At 42.1% G+C, this 19,338-nt stretch overlaps 1 protein-coding gene across 5 annotated transcripts in view; it reads right to left on the bottom strand.

Moving 5' to 3' along the window:
• The window catches only part of FAT3 (FAT atypical cadherin 3), a 668,217-nt gene that overhangs the window by 344,744 nt on the left and 304,135 nt on the right, over nucleotides 1-19,338 (bottom strand). For all 5 annotated transcript variants that reach the window (XM_078433002.2, XM_078433004.2, XM_078433003.2 and 2 more), the window contains exon 3: nucleotides 14,726-15,040. In XM_078433002.2, coding sequence (XP_078289128.2) covers nucleotides 14,726-15,040 — 315 coding nt within the window. The remainder of the gene's footprint in view (nucleotides 1-14,725; nucleotides 15,041-19,338) is intronic.

The raw sequence follows: 19,338 nt of genomic DNA, 5'->3' as shown, positions 1-19,338 counted from the left end.
TAGGAGGTAAAATTGGATTTGTCTTGCTTAACTGAAGAACCGGCAATGGCACCATATTTAAAAATGGTGCATTGGCAAAGGCTCAGCACTGGCGGCATGTAACAGTCTGTTTCTAACGTGATGGATTTATTTTACATCTCCTCGCTCATGTTCTCAGATGTTTTCCTTCCTGAAACAACCAATAAATATTATCACCATTTATTATTGCCAGAAAAAAGTCCCATAAAGAACCTTGATATTATTTACTTAATCTCTTCATTTTAAAGCTGTGTGACAATAGCAATAAATAACCGTTCATGGTGAAATGACTCTGGACCATGAGATCTTACAGGATAGGGTCCTCGCGTTACCATCCTCGGACCCTCCCTGCTTAGCATGGTACCTGGTATCCAGAAGGCATTCATGAAACATAAACATGTAATATATATCTGACCCTTCACACATTTCTTCAGATATATTCTTCATCAAAATTCAAGAAAGGTTTCTTTACGAGCAAATTCTGTTGAGAGGCAAGAATTTTGAATGCATTTAATATTAACTATAATAGTATCTGTTGAACACTTCATATGTACAAGGCTGAGCTAAATGCTTTATAAAATACATGAGCCCATTTAATCCTCACAACTCAGTTAGTATCTCATTTTACTGACGGGGAACCTGAGCCATAAGAAGTCAAAAACTTGTCCACTGTCAGATGGCTGGTCGGTGAGTGAGATAGGGGCTCCAAATGAGAAGTAATCTATGCTTCTCATGGCTGTACTGGGAGAATTTCACAGGGTGAATTCCTAGACAGGTTAAGGATAAGTAAAGTTGTCTAAAATAGCCTAATTCACTTTTAACAGAATTGTTGGTTACTTTTCCTATGGAATCCTATAGATACAATTTAAAACAGTACATATCTATCTAAGAATTATTGATAGAGGCAGGGCTTAATTCAAGCACATGATGGAGATCACACATATTTTAGGTCCTGACTCACAGAATTTCATAAACGAAAGATAAAAGTGCTGGTCAACGTTCAAACTAATGTAGATGAAAAATCCCAGAAATAACGTGACTTATAAAGACAAATACCTTTCACTGATCTCACCCCTAATTACCAAAACTACAGGGCTCTTACAGTTTTTAACCTTTGTGCAGCAACCAACATTAGAGAACATTCCTTTTTTCTGAGCCTCTCTCCTGACTTGGTTTCTACAGCAACAGTCTCTCATGGCCCTTTCCTTTGCATAAAGAGAAACCCATTTCAAGCTTTGATAGCAAAGTTTGTGCTATTACTATAAGGTATGTTAGAGAACCTAACGGCAAAGAGCACAGCTGAGTTTCACCAACACTAGAACCAGTCATCAAAAAGTCTTCAGGATCAAGCCTATCAGAGCCTGTCTGTCTGCCTGTCTGTGCCTCAGCTGTTTGCTGCACACAGCCACTGTATTAGTCTATTCAGGCTGTTTTAACAAAATATCATAGGCTGGCTGGCTCATAAACAACAGAAATTTATTCCTCATAGCTCTGGAGCCTACAAGTCCAGGTCAAAATGCCAGCGGTTCGGTATCTAGTAAAGGCCCGCTTCCTTGAAGACTGCATCTTCTAGCTGTGTCCTTACAGGGCAGAAAGGGAGAGGAATCTCTCTGGAGTCCCTTTTACAAGGGCGTTAAGCCTATTCCTGAGGGCTCCACCCTCAGGACTTAATTATTTCCCAGAGGCCCCACCTTCATGCACCAGGTTTCAACGTATGAATTTTGGAGAGGCACAAACATGCACCTGTAATTCTCAGGTTTACAGCTCCTCAAGAGATTATCTCTGAATGCCCATAACAGATTCTCAGAAGAGAGAATCTTGATCCAGTGTCAGGGAAGGAAGGATTGAGGGAATTGAGAAAAGGGTGATGATATGGGCTGGTCAAATATCTCCAAAGTTATTTACAATAAGGTATCCTCTCTGTGAAGGCTGTCTGCACCTCTCACGTTCACCTCTTTTCAGAGCCACCAAGTCCTGGGTAATTACTTCTACTCCGTCCCTGGCATCAGCACCCCTTTCCTTCTCTTCAGTGCCATGGTCCTTTATAGACACCAGGACTATCAGAGGTAGAGAGGGTCTCAGAGCCCTCAACAGCAAATAAATACCCTTCCTCATACTGGCTTCCCATCGGTGTTAGGTTGAAATGGATGCCAAGTGCGAGCATTATATGAAAGGCTGTTATAATCAATTAATGATGTCTGTGGACAGGAAAAAACGGAGTATCGGTACGTGAGTCAGGTACTGATACTTTCGATTCTTGTTCTAATTCTTTGATTTACAGGTGAGGATTCCGAGGCCTATAGGAATGAAGTAAACTTGTCCACTGTTATAAAAGGAGTTAGTGGCAGAGGCTGGGCCCAAGGGGGGTGGCTGGGTGGCTCAGTCAGTTAAGCGTCCCACTCTTGGTTTCGCCTCAGGTCATGATCTCATAGTTCCTGGGTTTAAGCCCACATCCGGCTCTGCAACTGGCACTGCAGAGCCTGCTTGGGATTCTCTCTCTCTCTCTCTCTCTCTCTCTCTCTCTCTCTCTCCTCTCTCCCTCTCTCTCTGCCCCTGCCCCACTTGCGCTGTCTCTGTCTCTCTCAAAATAAATAAATAATTTTTTTAAAATGTATTTATTTATTTTTAAATCTGGATAACCCAGGGGCGCTTGGGTGGGTCAGTCAGTTAAACATCCAACTTTGGCTCAGGTCGTGATCTCACAGTTCATGGGTTTGAGCCCTGTGTCAGGCTCTGTGTTGACAGCTCAGAGCCTGGAGCCTGCTTTGGATTCTGTCTCCCTCTCTCTCTGCCCCTTCCTTCCCCACTCGAACTCTGTCTCTCTCTCTCAAAAATGAATAATCATTAAAAAAAAAATAAATCTGGATAACCTAACTACTGCTACTTGTGCTCTTTCCAAGGCATTTGCTAGTTTATTCTTGGTAAGTAGACATATCTAAAATAGGGAGAGAGGCTTCTAGAAACCTAAGAGAGTGCTCTCTATTTAGCCCCATCACAGTTCACTTTTCAGCTACATCTTAGACAGTCACATATACAGAAGTTAACAGGGCAGAAGGACACAATCTAACAAGATGAAATTTAATGAATCCATAGGTAAAGTGTTGAAAACATCAACTTTCTAAGGCCTTAATCATACAATGTGGACATTGACTTCAGTAAAACAAACTCTATACATGAAAATGACGTCATTTAACATTTATTGAGAGCTTACTACATGCTGCGTACTTTTTAAACTACTTTATATATATTAACTCATTTAATCTTGCTTGCAAGCCAATTGGTTAGTTACTAGAATTATTCCATTTTCACAGAGGAGGAAACTGAAGCTCAGAGAGGTTATGTAACGTGCCGAACATCGCACAGCTAAGAAATGGTAGAGCTTGCATTCAGATGCAAAGACATCTGATTCTAGTGTCCAGGCTCTTGAGCACGACTCCGTTTGGCTTGTCTCCTCCCCTGCATTCTTGTGAACCCTAACTACGACTATGCATAGCAAAGCGCGAAACAAACATTTGTCAGTTTGCCACAACAGAATCAGACTGCGATCAATAATTCACTACATGCTGGGTTTATAATTTTGTTTGAGGTCCATGTGCTTTCCTAGAACGATCTACCTCTATGTGAATAAAATGTATAGATTTCTGAAACACTTCAACATTTTTGTAAGGATGTCCAGAAGCTAGGAACAAAGTCATTCAAAGATGACAAGGAAATGACAAGAATAGAATACAAAGTGGTAACAATACTAGAACTGGACTTTAGGCTCTCAAGGTTAATGGTGAAACTATGTTTTGTCCTGTATTAGCTTTTCGGGTAGAAACTTCCAGTGCTTTGAAAGAACAGCGCTTCCAGAGAATTTGCTTTAAAAGACTGAGAAATGTGGGGCGCTGGGTCCCCGCGTCCGACTAAGGTAATGCCTTAGTGCGGCTAAGCGTCCGACTCTTGGTTTCAGCTCAGGTCAAGATCTCACGGCCGTGAGATCGAGCCCTGCGTGGGACTCTTTGCTAACAGTGTGGAGCCTGCTTGGGATTCTCTCTTTCTCCCCCTCTGCCCCTCCCCTGCTCCTATGTGCATGCACTCTCTCTCTCTCAAAATAAATAAATAAGCATTTTTTTTTGAAAAGACTGAGAAAAGACAAAATGAGCAAGACTGATGAGCTCCTGACTCACCACTGGGACACCAGGTGCCAGTCAACAGTAGCTTCCAGGTGGCCTCACAGGCCCTGAGGAGCATGAAAGTGCCACCGGAGGATGATCTCCCAGAAGACCTGGAAGTTTTTAGAGTGATGTGATGTCACACCAGTCCCTCATCAAAACCCTCATCCTGGGGCGCCTGGGTGGCTCAGTCGGTTAAGCGTCCGACTTCGGCTCAGGTCATGATCTCTCAGTCTGTGAGTTTGAGCCCCGCATCGGGCTCTGTGCTGACAGCTCGGAGCCTGGAGCCTGCTTCGGATTCTGTGTCTCCCTCTCTCTCTCTCTCCCTCCCCCGCTCAAGCTCTGTCTCTCTCTGTCTCAAAAATAAACATTCAAAAAAAAAAATCCTCATCCCATTTAGAATCACCAAATAAATAAACTTAACTAGATCACAACTGCAAAACAAACCAAAAACGGACTGTCTGACTAAAGTCAGGCTTGACCAGTGTAAAAATTGCTAATAGTGTTAACATCTGGTCTAGTAAGCAGGGCGCTGCAGAGCGCTGCACTGGGGATCAGGGATCCTTGGCTCTGCCCACCACCCTCACCCCCTGAGGAGAGCTCAATCTTCCCATCTGTTCCCCAAGACGGCACCTTGCAGCAGTTTGTAGCAGTTTGCTACGGCTGCTGTAACAAAGAACCACAAGCTACAGCGGTGGAAGCTAGAAGTCCAAACTTAGGGCCCAGGCAGGATCATGCTCCCTCTGAAGTCTCTGGGGGCAGGGGATCCTTCCTTGCCTTTTGCCTTTTGCTAGGTTCCAGCGGTTGCTGGCAATCCTTGGCATTACCTGGTTTGTGGCAGTATGATGCCAACGTCTCCATCTTCACAATGTCTCCCTGTGTTTGTGTCTCTGTGTCCGGATTTTCCTCTCCCAATAAGGATCCTGGGTACTGAATTAGGATCCACCCTAATTCAGTGTGACCAAATTTTAAGTTAATTATATCTGCCCAGACCGTCTTTCCAAATCAAATCATATTCATAAACACAGGGGAATTAGGATTTCAACATCTTGTGTGTGGGGGGGGTGGGGGTGGGGACACAATTCAACCCGTAATACACCTGTTTTTACAGTGTGCGTACACTCATCTGAAAGACTTCCCTTGCCCCCAAGGTTCTAGGGTCATTAAAGTGTTTCTTGAATTTGCTCCCATTTTTTCAAATTACATAGCCTTTGTCTTTAGCATTATGGATCATTAATCAGACAAACCCTTGTGCGCTGACCAGCTGGGTGACCCTGGCAAGTTGCCCAGGAGTCCGGAGCCCCAGTTTCTTTCCAGGATTGTGGCGGAAGCTACAAACACAGCATGGCTGGGGGCACAGAGCAGACCTCTGCCCTGGGTGAAGGTTCCTCTTCCTGCACCATCCCATCATACCTGGGAGAGAGAGGCACATGCCCAAGGAGTAGTATCCAAGAGTCTCCCAAACAGTGGCGGGGAAGAATGCAGAGAAGCAAACAGTGGTTTCAATTAAAATTCACTGTTTCTCTCAGAACAGAAGAAAGTAATAAACCAATGCTGTAAATTAGTGCTGTGGAATTAATGCCCAGATAGAAGAAATAAAAGAGAAATTTATGACCTTAATCAATCTCTTTTTTTAATACATATATATACAACTCTATCATCTGCTTTATTTACTCCCTCCCAAATAATCCCCTGTAATTTTCAGTGCAGCTATGCCAACAGCTGAGCCCCAGGGGCAGGCTGGATATCTAGGAGCCCCACCTCTCCTCCCTGCCCCTTGCCCCACTCCTCCTCCGCACCCCTCCTCCGTGGGTTAGCAGGACAGGGGAGCAGCCTGGAAGACTGAGCAACACTACCAGCCACACTGAATGATCACCACCCTGCCCCCTGGGGGTGGGGGGCACCTCTGAGCCACCTACACAGCTGGTGGGTCCCCAACCAGGCAGCAGCATCATCCTCTTCCCTCCAGGTCTGCCTGCTCAAGCCTCTCACCCTTTTACCAAATTTCCCCATCCCTCACTGTCATTAGGTTTTATGAAGTCCTTTTCCCAAGTAACAGTTGCATTAACTCAAAGATGTGAATGTCCTAAGTGGGAAAAAATGCGTACTGTTGCCCAAGTACCAATACCGTCCATTGAAACTTGACTTAATTTGGGGGGAGGTGGAGGTCAAAGATTTCCTTCTTTATTACTGATGGGGGCACCAGTTCCTATTTAGCTAAGTCTTTCCAGTCCTATGATGTATCCAAAGATGGTGATCTGGGATACTGGTCTGAGTCCCCACAAATGTACCAGTTTTGGGGGGCTTGTGAATGAACACTGCATACTTACGAGGGATGCCAGACACCTCTAAAAGCCCTAATCTACACACGTGACTACAGAATCCTCAACGGAAGTCTAAAGGTTTTTTTTTTTTCTTTTCTTTTTCATCCACCTTTATTCCAGGGAAGGAACTATCCCCATATTTATCCATCTGAAGGCTGACATTAAGCAGAAACAGGATTTGGAGCTGTTTAAGCATTTCAAGGGAATAAACCCTGGAACCCTCAAAATAATCTCTTCATGCTGTCTTCTGAAGAATGCTGTTCAAAACTGACTCTGATGACAATTTTGTTTCAGTCAAATCCTCTCCAAAGACTTAGAGGAGAGAAAAGGATAACTTTATCCGCATTCAATCTGTTTGAAGTTTTGTTATTGTTTTGTTCTTCTTTTTCTAATGGAGTTGATTTCAAATATTCAGAGCCTTTAAGACACAAAGAACCTGGAGTCAGAGGGAAGTAAGAGGCAGCTTTCGGTTTTTCCCATATTTACATTACTTCATTTTACTATTAATGAGATATATGTATGTATATATATATGTCTATATATAGGTATAGGTATAGATGTACACACTATTTTTTTAACCAGTCATTCATTTTGTACAGGATGCTTTGGTAAGGGTCACATGGAGAAGAGTCCTGCAAAATATTCTGCATTCATTCAGTGGTTCTCAAAGAGGGCAATTTTACTCCAAGGAGACATTCAACAATGCCAGGAGGTATTTTGACTGTCACAGCTATTGTCCTGCTCAGTCATGCATAGGGCAGCCCAGACCACAAGAGACTAGTCCAGTCCAAAATGTTGACAGTATTGAGGTTGAGAAACTCTGAAATTAGCACTTACACTCACAGCCAAGCATGCAAACAAAATCAAGCCAGAGGAAGGAGAGGCAGAGTCCACAACAGGAAAGAACATATTCTCCGGTGCGATGGCCAGCCCTGACCAAGCCCTCTGCACCCTCAGAACCCCCACCCCGACCCTTCAGCCCACAGTGGTGAGTTGATCAAAATGGGAAACCCACAGCCTCCCAGGGAACATAATGACAGTGCAGAAAAGTTCCCTTTGTCCTTGTTCATTTGGAGCACATTCACAGGGATGCAAAGGTCACCGCTGAATTTAAATAACCCCCTGTGATAAATCTGCATGAGCCCGATTTGTTCTACTGGACTTGTTGGATTAAATGAACACAATTTAATGTTCTATAGGACAAGGCCTCCTTTCATGGCTGAAAGAAGGAGCGAGGGTGATTTACAGTTTCATACATACTCATTCGCTACATTATCTGCTTTGTGCCTGTACTTGTGAATATCAACTCCTCATCTAGAGGCCATTTCTACCCATTCAGAAGAATTTAGTTTTCCATTAGGAAGGAATAAGGAATAAGAGATGGCAACAAGAGATTTTTACACTGTTCACTCTGAAGAAAAGGCACTAATATTTGTACCCTTGTCCCTCACCTTCTGTGATTTTTCTTTTTAGTCCCTGGTTTTGTACATAAAGCAAGGGTCCTGCTTTCCAGGAAAAGGTAGCTTTGTAAGCAGATTACCACCAATCAGGGCTGTGTATAAACGTAAGGATTAGGTTACTTAAGACAATAAATTATTTCTGAGTATCACTATTTTAGGAACTAACAACATACTAACATCAAATGTTTGTTTATTCATTAAAGTAGGTCTGACTTCCACTTAGTAACAACTGCTGCTTGCATTCTGTATATTTGGAAAAAATACAAGTGTATCCAGACATTATACAACCCAGATTTTCATTAACCATAAGTCTTAGGAATCAGTGATGTTTTCCCCATGGATGATTAAAAAGACTGGATTTTCATTTATCTCCACTTCATAAAACACAAGGGATAAGCAAGGCTATGGGAGTTGATTTTGGGGGTGCGTAAAGAGAGCACTTTGGATTCATAGTCACACCTCAAAACTCCAGCACTATGAGGCAAGAGTGTATGGATAAATTATAAGATGGGCTCCCTTGTCCTCAGTTGTATGTCTCAGCACTGTGTTACCGCTCTCTTTTGTTTCTTTTGGGATACTAAAGACTAGAGTCCTGCTAACCAGGCTCTCCAGGGAATGAACATCAGCCTCACCCGGGAACTTGTTGGAAATGCAAGTTATCAGGCTCCACCTCAGGAATCTGCAGCCTAACAAGACTGCCAGATGATTATTATCAAGCCGAAGTGTGGTCTAGACTTTTCCCTCTATTATCCTTCCTGCTTACTTACCCACCATGTCTTAATACCATATGCCAAAAGGCAGGCTGATAAATTTGAGGTTGACGAAAAAACGGAGGACATCCAGTATTTTAATAAGCTACCCCTCCCATTTTAATAGGAGAAAAATGTCTAGATCCAAAGATACCGATGGATGAAAGTAGAATTTGAGGTATTCCTATAGCAGACACACTTTTGAAGAGGAGCTCTTCCTCTCCACCCACCTGGTGGGTGCCCTGGTACCTATGTGTAGGTATGTGTACCTACACATAAAGTGCATTTCGGTCAGGTTTATCCCAAGATGCTCAAAATGAAATCAGAGTTCCGCTCCCTCACCACTGAAACATAGGTGGCGATGCCAGTGATCAAAGCACGGGTCAAAAGGAGACAGACATCACAAGCACAAGAGGGAATTCAGAAAGCCAATGCCATGGATAATCAACCAGCAGAAGATCTGGAGGAAGCAAGGATCATTTTCAGACACAGGCTCACAGCAGCATATCCTAATCCTGCATGCATGTTTAACAGAGGCAAAGGAAGACAATAAAGGGGTCTTTCTTATGTTTTTTCCCCTCTGAAAGTATTATTTTAAGTCAGTCTCTCAAAGGAAAGATACACAACCCAAGGTTTTTAAAAATCCAAGTATCATCAAACTAAAAACCAGAAGAGATACACGTGTTTGTTACTTCTAATATCTTAGACACTCCAGACATTTATGAGTTTTTCAAAAATCTTTTTCTAATGGTTTAATGCCTCTCAAGCCAGCTCAAGAAGCAGCAGATGGGCTCTCAAGGTCAGCTTAACTTGTTTATATTCCCTTGGTAGTTTTCTGGCTTCTCTCTCTGCAGGTGGACCAATTCTTCAGGGCTCACTTCAGGTCTGCGAAGTCCTTGCTCCAGGCCCCCTCTGACATGGTACCCTATTCACACCTTATATTCCACGGAGTCTGACCCTTTATTTCTTACAAACTGCCTTATATTCTTGCTAAAGTACATAGTAGGTGTGACGGTCCTGTTTTTCCCATAAGAATAAAATCTCTGAGAAACTATCTTATGCTTCTGTTATATCTCCCATCCTGCAACACCTAGGGTCAATAGAGGGGCGCCTGGGTGGCTCAGTCGGTTAAGTGACTTCAGCTCAGGTCATGATCTCACAGTTCATGAGTTCAAGCCCTGGATCAGGCTCTGTGCTGACAGCTCAGAGCCTGGAGCCTGCTTTAGATTCTGTGTCTCCCTCTCTCTCTGCCCCTCCCCCACTTGCGTGCTCTTTCTCTCGCTCTCTCTCTCAAAAGTGAATAAACATTGGGGCGCCTGGGTGGCTCAGTTGGTTAAGTGTCCGACTTCAGCTCAGGTCACGATCTCGTGGTCCGTGAGTTCGAGCCCCGCGTCGGGCTCTGGGCTGATGGCTGGGAGCCTGGAGCCTGCTTCCGATTCTGGGTCTCCCTCTCTCTCTGCCCCTCCCCCGTTCATGCTCTGTCTTTCTCTGTCTCAAAAATAAATAAAACGTTAAAAAAAATTTTTTTTAAAAAGTGAATAAACATTAAAAAAACTGTGGGGGTGCCTGGGTGGCTCAGTCGGTTAAGCAGCCGACTTCAGCTCAGGTCGTGATCTCGCGGTCCGTGAGTTCATGCCCCACATCCGGCTCTGTGCTGACAGCTCAGAGCCTGGAGCCTGTTTCAGATTCTGTGTCTCCCTCTCTCTCTCTGACCCTCCCCTGTTCATGCTCTGTCTCTCTCTGTCTCAAAAATAAATAAACGTTAAAAAAATTTAAAAAAAAACTGTGAAAAATGGGATGCCTGGGTGGTTCAGTTGGTTAAGCATTTGACTTCAGCTCAGGTCGTGATCTCGCGGTCCGTGAGTTTGAGCCCCATGTTGGGCTCTGTGCTGACAGCTCTGAGCCTGGAGCCTGTTTTGGATTCTGTGTCTCCCTCTCTCTCTGCTCCTCCCCCACTGACGTTCTATCTCTCTCTGTCTCTCAAAAATAAATAAATTAAAATTTTTTTAAAAAGTGACTTTGTATTAGGAAGTAAATACGTTAAAAAAAAAAAACTGAAATAAAACAGCAGCAGCAGTAGACAATAATACACTTTAATAAACATGAATGGAAGGTTCCAGTGCTACACACCACGTAGTAAGGAAAAACACCACTGCCTTTCAAGTATGCCTTCCTCAAAATCCAGTGGAGCTGTAAAGCAGTATGTGTGCAACTTACACAAACTTTATTCTAGTGGGGAATACAGGATGATTATTAACAGTAACAATAACAACTAACATCTACTGAGTGCTCTACTAAATCCTGGCATGAATGGTTTCCATACTATAGATACAACTAAAGTAAACATTGTAAAACCATAGAGGAACTTCTCACACCTGTTTCCCAATTGAGCCTGGAAGATTAGTCAATGGCCAGCCTGGATTTTTTTTTTTACAAGGGTTGGAAGGAAGCATTTGAGTTCCTACTTGCCCAAAGAGGCAAGGGAACAACAGCCTGATGGGTGGGTCTCCCTCTCAGAACATGTTGGTAGGGCTCCAGCTACTAGATAAGGCATACATATACAAGGAAGCAGCATTAGATTGAACTCAGTTGCTCAGCCTTGAGTTAATCAAGGGTTTTCTGTACAGCTCAGAAAGGACCTCAGAGTATTACTGCTTTTGTTTCTCCTCTTAAGCCACAGAAATTACTGAAGAAGTTCCACAGACCACTGATTTTTACATGGTTTAGTATGATAGGGGGAAAAAAAAGGCTTTTTGGGTTAGAGAACAGTGTTCAACAGAGAAATCTCTCTCCCTTCCTGGGTGGACATCTGTTATCTACTGCAAGCTATGGACCGAAAGTATTGACAGTATCTGCGTGTGCATTAATCATTTAAATCTTATTTATTATGTAGCACATTGACAAAATAAAATGAAACTCTATATAAATTTCAGCTCTACCACAAAAGGAAGGAATAAAAGGTCAGTCTACATCCAGTTGCAAAAATCTAAAGCAAAGATCCTTACTAAATATACTGGAGAAATAACTATCTCTGACAAATGGCTTTAGAAAGACAGGAAGAAATGCTAAAGAATAAAATGTCTCTGTAGAGAGTTTGTTGAGTTGGTTAAAGATTGCTCAGTAGACATAGAAGCTTCACCAGGCTTGCAGTTCTGAGAATCTTAATAGAAATAAGGATAGTAACAACATGACTCTCACAGAGCTCGGTAGTTTACCAGCAACCTTCACACATACCACGACTTTCAGTCTTCACGAGCAAGCTCTATGAAGTAAGCAATGCCAGGGCACCTGGGTGGCTCAGTCGGTTAAGCAGCCAACTTCAGCTCAGGTCATGATCTCGCGGTCCATGAGTTCAAGCCCCGCATCGGGCTCTGTGCTGACAGCTCAGAGCCTGGAACCTGTTTCAGATTCTGTGTCTCCCTCTCTCTCTGACCCTCCCCTGTTCATGCTCTGTCTCTCTCTGTCTCAAAAATAAAATAAAAAATGTTTAAAAAAAAAAGGCGAAAAAATGAAGTAAGCAATGCCATTTTCCTTTTACAGATAAGAACCAGAGATCCAGGGAGAGTAAACGGTGTGTCTGTAATCAGAGTTAAGGAGGACTGGATGGGGTACCACCTTCTTTGCAGAGTTTCAATGTTCCAGGCACTGTGATAAGCACTTCACAGAGGATTCCTGGTAACAATCCTTTCTTACTGAAAACTGAAGTTCAGAGAGGTTCCATAATTTTCCCAAGTTCACAAAAGCTGGTGAGGTCAGGAGTGTCTGATTTGGTTTGTTTCCCCTGCTGTGGTTGATGGTGTTTCCCAGCTAGCGAATGCAGCACCACAATTTAAAAACCAGGACTTCTACTCCCGAATGCTACCTCCTCCATGAAGCACTCCCTGACCATCACTCTTGCCAACACCGTGTTGAGTGAAATTCCTCCAACATAATCAATTATTGTACTCCTTCACTATATAGTAAATATTTGTTATTTTTTCAATTTTTTACATCTTTGGGTCCTGGAAAGGCTTGGACCATATCCTAAGTTTATATCTCTAGTTATTAGACTATATTTGGAGACTAGAAGACACCATAAATGTTTGGTGGATGAAGAAGTAAAAAAATCCAGTATTTTCTTATCATGTGTTTGAGAATTACAAAGTAATGCTACAGATTTAAACAATTAGACGTTAGTCTAAAATGTCATTCCTGGCACAAATTTTTTTTTTTTAATCTATGGCAGGGACAGATAAATTATAAATATGATAAAGGGCCTTCTTACACATTATAGGTTAAACTGTGATAATACAGGGGTTTCTGACAATTCATGTAAACTTCTAAAAGCTGCACAGAAGACAACTTTAGTTACATAAGTCTATATGCTCTTCTCTATATATAATGTGGCCTATGTTCTTCACATCCAACCCACATTCTTCCCTGTGACTTTATTCTAGAATATTTTTAACAGTAAGTGGAGGAGAACAGTTGAATCCTCCCTTCTACTGTGTCTTTTAACCTATCAAAAAGAGGGTGGTCACTCACCATGAGGGACTCAAGTAGCAATGGAATCAGAGGGAAGACAGAATGTGACTGGGGGTGTTTCAGATTCCACAGGGGTTGTGAATTGTGAAGATTTCTGTGTCCTCAACATGTTTACTGTCACACCTTGTCAATGTGCTCACTCTCTCTTGACCTTCTAAAGTATCTGCATTCCCTTCTCTGTCAACACACTCCACACAGCCCTTACCTACAGTGAGAAAGTGAATCAGGAGAAGCTTCCCAGCACAGCTCAGGGGTCCCTCAGATGCCCAGGCAGTTTCCCCTACTTAACATGGCTCATAAAGGTTGGACTAGCCTCTGTGTCTTCTCTTTCAAGTTCCAGTGGACTTCAATCAGACACAGATAGCTGATGACCACTCTTGGTCTAATAATGAAATGCAGGTCAAACAGTGACTCAACACCATTAGAATGCGAGGCTCTGCCTAATGAGAGGACCGACCCACTCATAATTAGAGAAAATCAATTATTTCCAAGAAACTTGGCATTCTCTCCAAATTATGTTCATGGGAAGCTGACATTTATAAAATGCATGGGGTCAGCTGTATGTTCCTACTTGAACGAACAGAAGCAGGAGAAATAACCATCAGCTCCATCAGTGGTTTGTTAGGAACGCTGAGTATGTCCATCCACACCGGCAAACGTCAATTAGCCTAACTTATGACCACTGTCAATGCACTTGCCCAGCATAAGGCAGTAATAGCACCTGCTTTACAATCTTCTAAGTTTCAATTAACTCAAACTCTACCCATCACAACTCTCACCGAGTGTTTGACTCTCCCACTCAGATCTCAACAAGGCAAATCACAAGAGAAACAAGGAACGTCTGAGACCTTTCCGGTATATGTACTTGTCTCAGAATGCACACACCTGCCCCTTCTGAGCCTTAGCCAACAAACTAAGTTGTCAGTACAATTTTTTAATCAAAAGACCTGAAAATTTAAAGGTGGTACATTTTATGTAAAGATTGAGACGCTGGAAGTTTTTCTAAACTTTGATACTTCACTCTTGGGTAGTCTAGGAATTGCAAAAAATCTGGGGCTTTAATTTACAGCAAGCTAGGTCCAACAAAAAAGAAGTTCTTAGAAGTAGAGGTGTCACAAGGCCAGCTTACCCACAGAACCCAGCATGGGCCACATAATCTCCCAAGAAGGACAAAGGGGGCAATTGGTCTACTGAGTGGCCTGGGAACTCCTTTTTATTATTATGAGTAAAGCAAATCTAAAGCTTTATGTGAAAGCCTCTAACTTCCATTAGATCACTTCTCCTTGGTATCAGCTAAAGTTAACACATACCAGCCAGAACATACCAAGTAGAATGCACACCTTTTCAGAAACTACCTCCAGAAAAAAAAGAGAATGTTGTTCTCCACACAATAAAATAAGTTAAGGGGAAAAATAATATAAATAAGCAAGTGTCAGGCTGATGGATTTAAAAGTTGGACAACCAATGAAAAAAAAGTCAGATGAGCATTTCCTTACCTGTTTTGGTATTGATGGCAAAAAAATTCTGGGGATTCCCACTTGTAATCCTGTATGTCAGTTTCTCGTTGGAACTGGAGTCTGGATCCTCAGCTTGGATCTGAATGACAGATACATCCTTTGGAGAATTTTCCATGACAACAGGATAATAGATAGGTTCTGAGGTCAGTGGGGCATTGTCATTCACATCTTCAATTTCAATGTAGACCTCAATGGTGGAATAAAGTGGAACCACGCCCCGATCTGTGGCATACACGGTCAGCCAGTATGACCCTGTTGTCTCTCGATCAAGAATGTCTGCTGTAGAGATGACTCCTAAAAGAAAGTAGAGAGAATAAGACTGCTACAGTAAACTGGAAGAGATGAAGTAAACTGTCCCAAATTTAGGGGCGGGGGGAGGAGGTAGTAAGTAATCTTGGCATACAAAAAAAAAAAAGTCCTTAACACAAGATTCAATTAAGATGTTTTTCTTTACAGAAGAAAATTAGTTTCCACAAAACCTTATTAAGTAAATAGCTCCTCTTCCATTTGAAAAGTCTAATTACATTCACAAATACTGTATTTGAATTTGGGGGAATAGACATATCTCAATGCACTGCAAAGACACACACAGAGAAGACAATAGGGGGCAATGGGAAGGGAGGAGGCCAGAGGTCAGAACACTTCCCGTGATGCATGGGAAATCAGGGCAATATCAGGTCAGTATCTCCATTTGACCTGATACTGAGTTTATTTTCCATGCAAGGGAAAGCTCTCCCAGGGTAAATTATTTTATCTGTTCATTCACAAAAATGAAAAAGACCTTTCAAATGTTCTTTTGCCAGTAAGGATGGAAAATATTTTGCATGCAAAGATATAAGCCTCCTTCACACGGTTTCCCTGAAAACCAAATGTCACAGTTATTCCAAAAGAATGAGAGAAGAAGCCATATGAGCACACTTTCTGAATGATCTTTACCCCCTCAAGAACTCTACAGAGGGTGCTAAATAAATTCTGAGCTACTCTGAGAGATACTCATGGACAATCATTTTAAATTAGAAGCAGAAAAATGCCCGATCTGCTCCCTTCACCTTTCCCATTTCATGGTGGAAACAAGTGCCAACCAGGAAATCAGATGTCCGCCAGAAAAGCTGGAGAGAAAACACAGTGCTCTTGAATATCTTCACAGCCCTCACTCAAATCACCAGGCTACAGAAACTTAATAGAGGAGTGCCTAAGCATTTTCACTGTGGTGGGAAAACTTGGGCTTGGCTTATAAAATCTCTAACAGCAGTCAGGATACTTGTGGAAGGCATGCAATTCATGTAAATCCTTATACCCAAAAAGAAAGCCATGGAAAAAGTCAAGAAATCGTTCTCTAATCTCTAATAGATCTGAATCCTCTGTCCTCTGTATTCTCATCAAAGTTCAGACTATGTGTATTAGGCACATAGTTTGACCTACAGACCCTACGTAAGCAAAACGCCAAGTACGGCAATTGGAAGAGAGGAGGGAATCTGTCCAGAAACAGTGGGGCTGGAATTCTCAAAGTTGCCCAAAACTCAGAATAACTAAACTATTCAAAAGGAGAGAACCTAACTGATGGTGAAGATTCAGCTCCAAAGTTATCCAGCTAAGAACCTTGCATACTGTTATGCAACAGGACAAAAGATAATCTTTTTTTTTTTTAAGATTTTATTGTTAAGTAATCTCTACATCCACCATGGAATTCGAATTTACAACTCCAAGATCAAGAGTTACACGCTCTCTCAACTGAGCCAGCCAGGCACCCCAGTACTAGATAATCTTAAATATTCTCAATGGAAATATATAAGACATATGGGTTCCTATAGATTCATGGGTGTTATCTCAATGTCAAAATAGAAATGCCAATATGGCATTAGGAGGACAGATAGCAGATAACAGGGTAGGGAGAAAAGCAGGAAGAGTAAAACACAATGAGTATAAACATAATGCTATGTGTCCATTGACTAAATGAGTGACAGGCAGCCTTATAAAAGGGGCTGAGACAGTGTAGAACGTCAACATGACATTAAGGTCCAGAGAGGCTAGAGGGCCGGAGACTGGGTCAGACATGAGCACCTCTATAAGGCTCAGGCCTACCACAGACACCGTGGCCAGCTTTCTGGAACACTCACAGCAGTCAGAGCCATGAGACACTGTGCACACATGGGTTTCACTGGCACCCAGGGGGATTAGAGCTTTTCAAGTCAGAGGATGGTCAGGTGACAAGAAAGCAAGCAGTCTCTGGAATGGAGACAAAGAGTAGGCTGGCAGGACCTGGGATACAGGACATGGGTTGCAAAGAATGCTCTAAAGATGCATGGGAAGCATGGGAAGCACTGAGAAGCTGGGCATGAGATCTGTCAATTCAATTCATAAGCATCTACCGGACCCTGTGCTGGACACTGGAAGAACAGTGATAACTGAGAGAAGATCTCTGTCTTCAGAGCACTCATAATTTTGCTGAGAAGACAGATCTCTGATGAGGAGATATGCTCTAAGGGGAAAATTGCACAGCCAACAGCCAGGAGGACTCTGTCTTCTCTGGTTTTGTACTGGTTTGGACTGATATACTAGGAAGGGCAAAAAACCTGGCACCAGAAGAGGGTAGGAGGCAAGTGAAATAGCACTTACTGAGCATTTATAATGTGCTGTGAAGCTTGCAACACAGCTTCTCTGTAATATGAGCTTTATAATTGTCTTCTATGGATGGGTCAGGAAGTCTCAAGTGTGAGTAGGTAACTTGTGCAAGGTTGAAGGGCTAATTGTAGAACTCAGGTCTGTTTGTTTCAAATGCTCTAATTTCAAATCCAGACTCCTGGATTTACTGTTTTGTAAATCTACCTGTTTGGTAGAGTACTACCTGTTTGGCCATGGACAAGGTGTTTAAACCAAGGAAGTCTAGCTTAATCATGTAATCATGATTACATGTAACCAGTGATCATGTAATTAAATGTATGTCAAGAAACCGGCAAAATACTTGTAACACAGTAGATGCTGAGAATATGTTATGTAAATGTGAATCAAAAGCAGTACTGGAAGCCTTATAAACAGTAACCACATTCAAAAGCAAGGGACAATGTTGAGAGGAGAGACTTCTGGCATGGACTGTTGTCTTAGATATTTCTCTCTTCTCTGTTCATGTGGCATTCTTTCATAGTCTTTGTGACTTGCCCATGACATACCTTTTTGTGAAAATAACTGGCCTATTTGGGAAATAGTAAAATAAGACCACTAAAAAGAGAACACAACACAACAAAATCAAAGAAGTTGGGTCAGTTTTGTTTGTATCTTGGCTGACTACCTACCACGCATGCACTCAAACACTCACATGCACGTATAAGCACATGCACACGCGCGCGGGCGCGCACACAAACACACACACACACACACACACGCACACACAGACCTGCTTTGTGATCTCTGGAAGTCACTTAATTCCCTTTTCTAGCACCTGTCAAACTGGAAGATAGTATATCACAGGCTTTGGACATTAAATGGTTTTGAGGGGCGCCTGGGTGGCTCAATTGGTTAAGCGTGCGACTCTTGATTTTGGCTCAGGTCATGATCTCACAGTTCATGTGACTGAGCCTCACGGAAGGCTGTGCACTGACAGCCAGAGCCTGCTTGGGATTCTTTCTCCCTGTCTCTCTGCCCCTTCCTTGCTCACACATGCTATCTCTCTCAAAAATAAATAACCATTAAAAAATATTTTACAAAATGATTTTGATAAGTCCTTGGGTGAAAGACATCCACTAATGCCAATTAAAATATGAGTGGAACTTTACTTCATTTTTTTAATAAAGGATCAGATATATCCTCTAGAAATTAGAATTCTTTCCGATTAAAATACAATATTTACAGCTATATTTAGTCACTAACTAGAAGTGGGGATGAGTATCTTGGAACTTAAATGTTCAGAGATCAGGCCAATGCTCTAAAATTTTGAGGAAAAAATGACAAGAATGATCCTGAAATGTGTTAATCATTATTCTCAGATTCATCCAAGGCTCCACATTAATCTAATACAACAAATGCCCAGTGACAGCATTTTCTTGCTTTCTATTATGTTCTCATAGCTAATTATGACATGGTCAGAACTAAAAAATGTAAGCCCACATGACCTTTCCTATTAAGCAAAAACTCACTTTTGAGATTGCCCAAAGATCACCCAAACCATGTAATGAGCCCTTAGTTTTGTGATAACCACCATGCATTAATTTCTTAAAACTGAGGTATAACTGACAAATAATAAAGTATTCCATTGTATGAGTATACCAAGATTCGTTTCAATCATTGACTTATTGATGGGCATTTCGGTTGCTTTCAGTTTTTAGATACTACAAATAAAACTGCTAAGAACATTCCTATGCAAGCTTTATGTGCAAGTACTTCACTAGCAGTAAATATGGAACATAGCAGTTGTTATACATTCTCACTTTTGGCATACTTTGCATGGTAAGTTTCCTTAAGTTCTGACATTCCAGTGCTATGCAGTGGTGGCTTGTAATTTTAATTTGCATCCTCCTGCTGATATTGAGCATCTTTAAAAGTGCTTCTTTTCTTTTCTTTTTTTTTTTTTTAACATTTATTTTACTTTTGAGAGACAG

Source organism: Panthera onca, chromosome D1, assembly GCF_046562875.1.
Source record: "Panthera onca isolate mPanOnc1 chromosome D1, mPanOnc1 haplotype 2, whole genome shotgun sequence".
NCBI lineage: Eukaryota > Metazoa > Chordata > Mammalia > Carnivora > Felidae > Panthera > Panthera onca.
The sequence above is the reverse complement of the archived record's forward strand: the minus strand, read 5'-3'. Positions and strand labels throughout refer to the sequence as shown.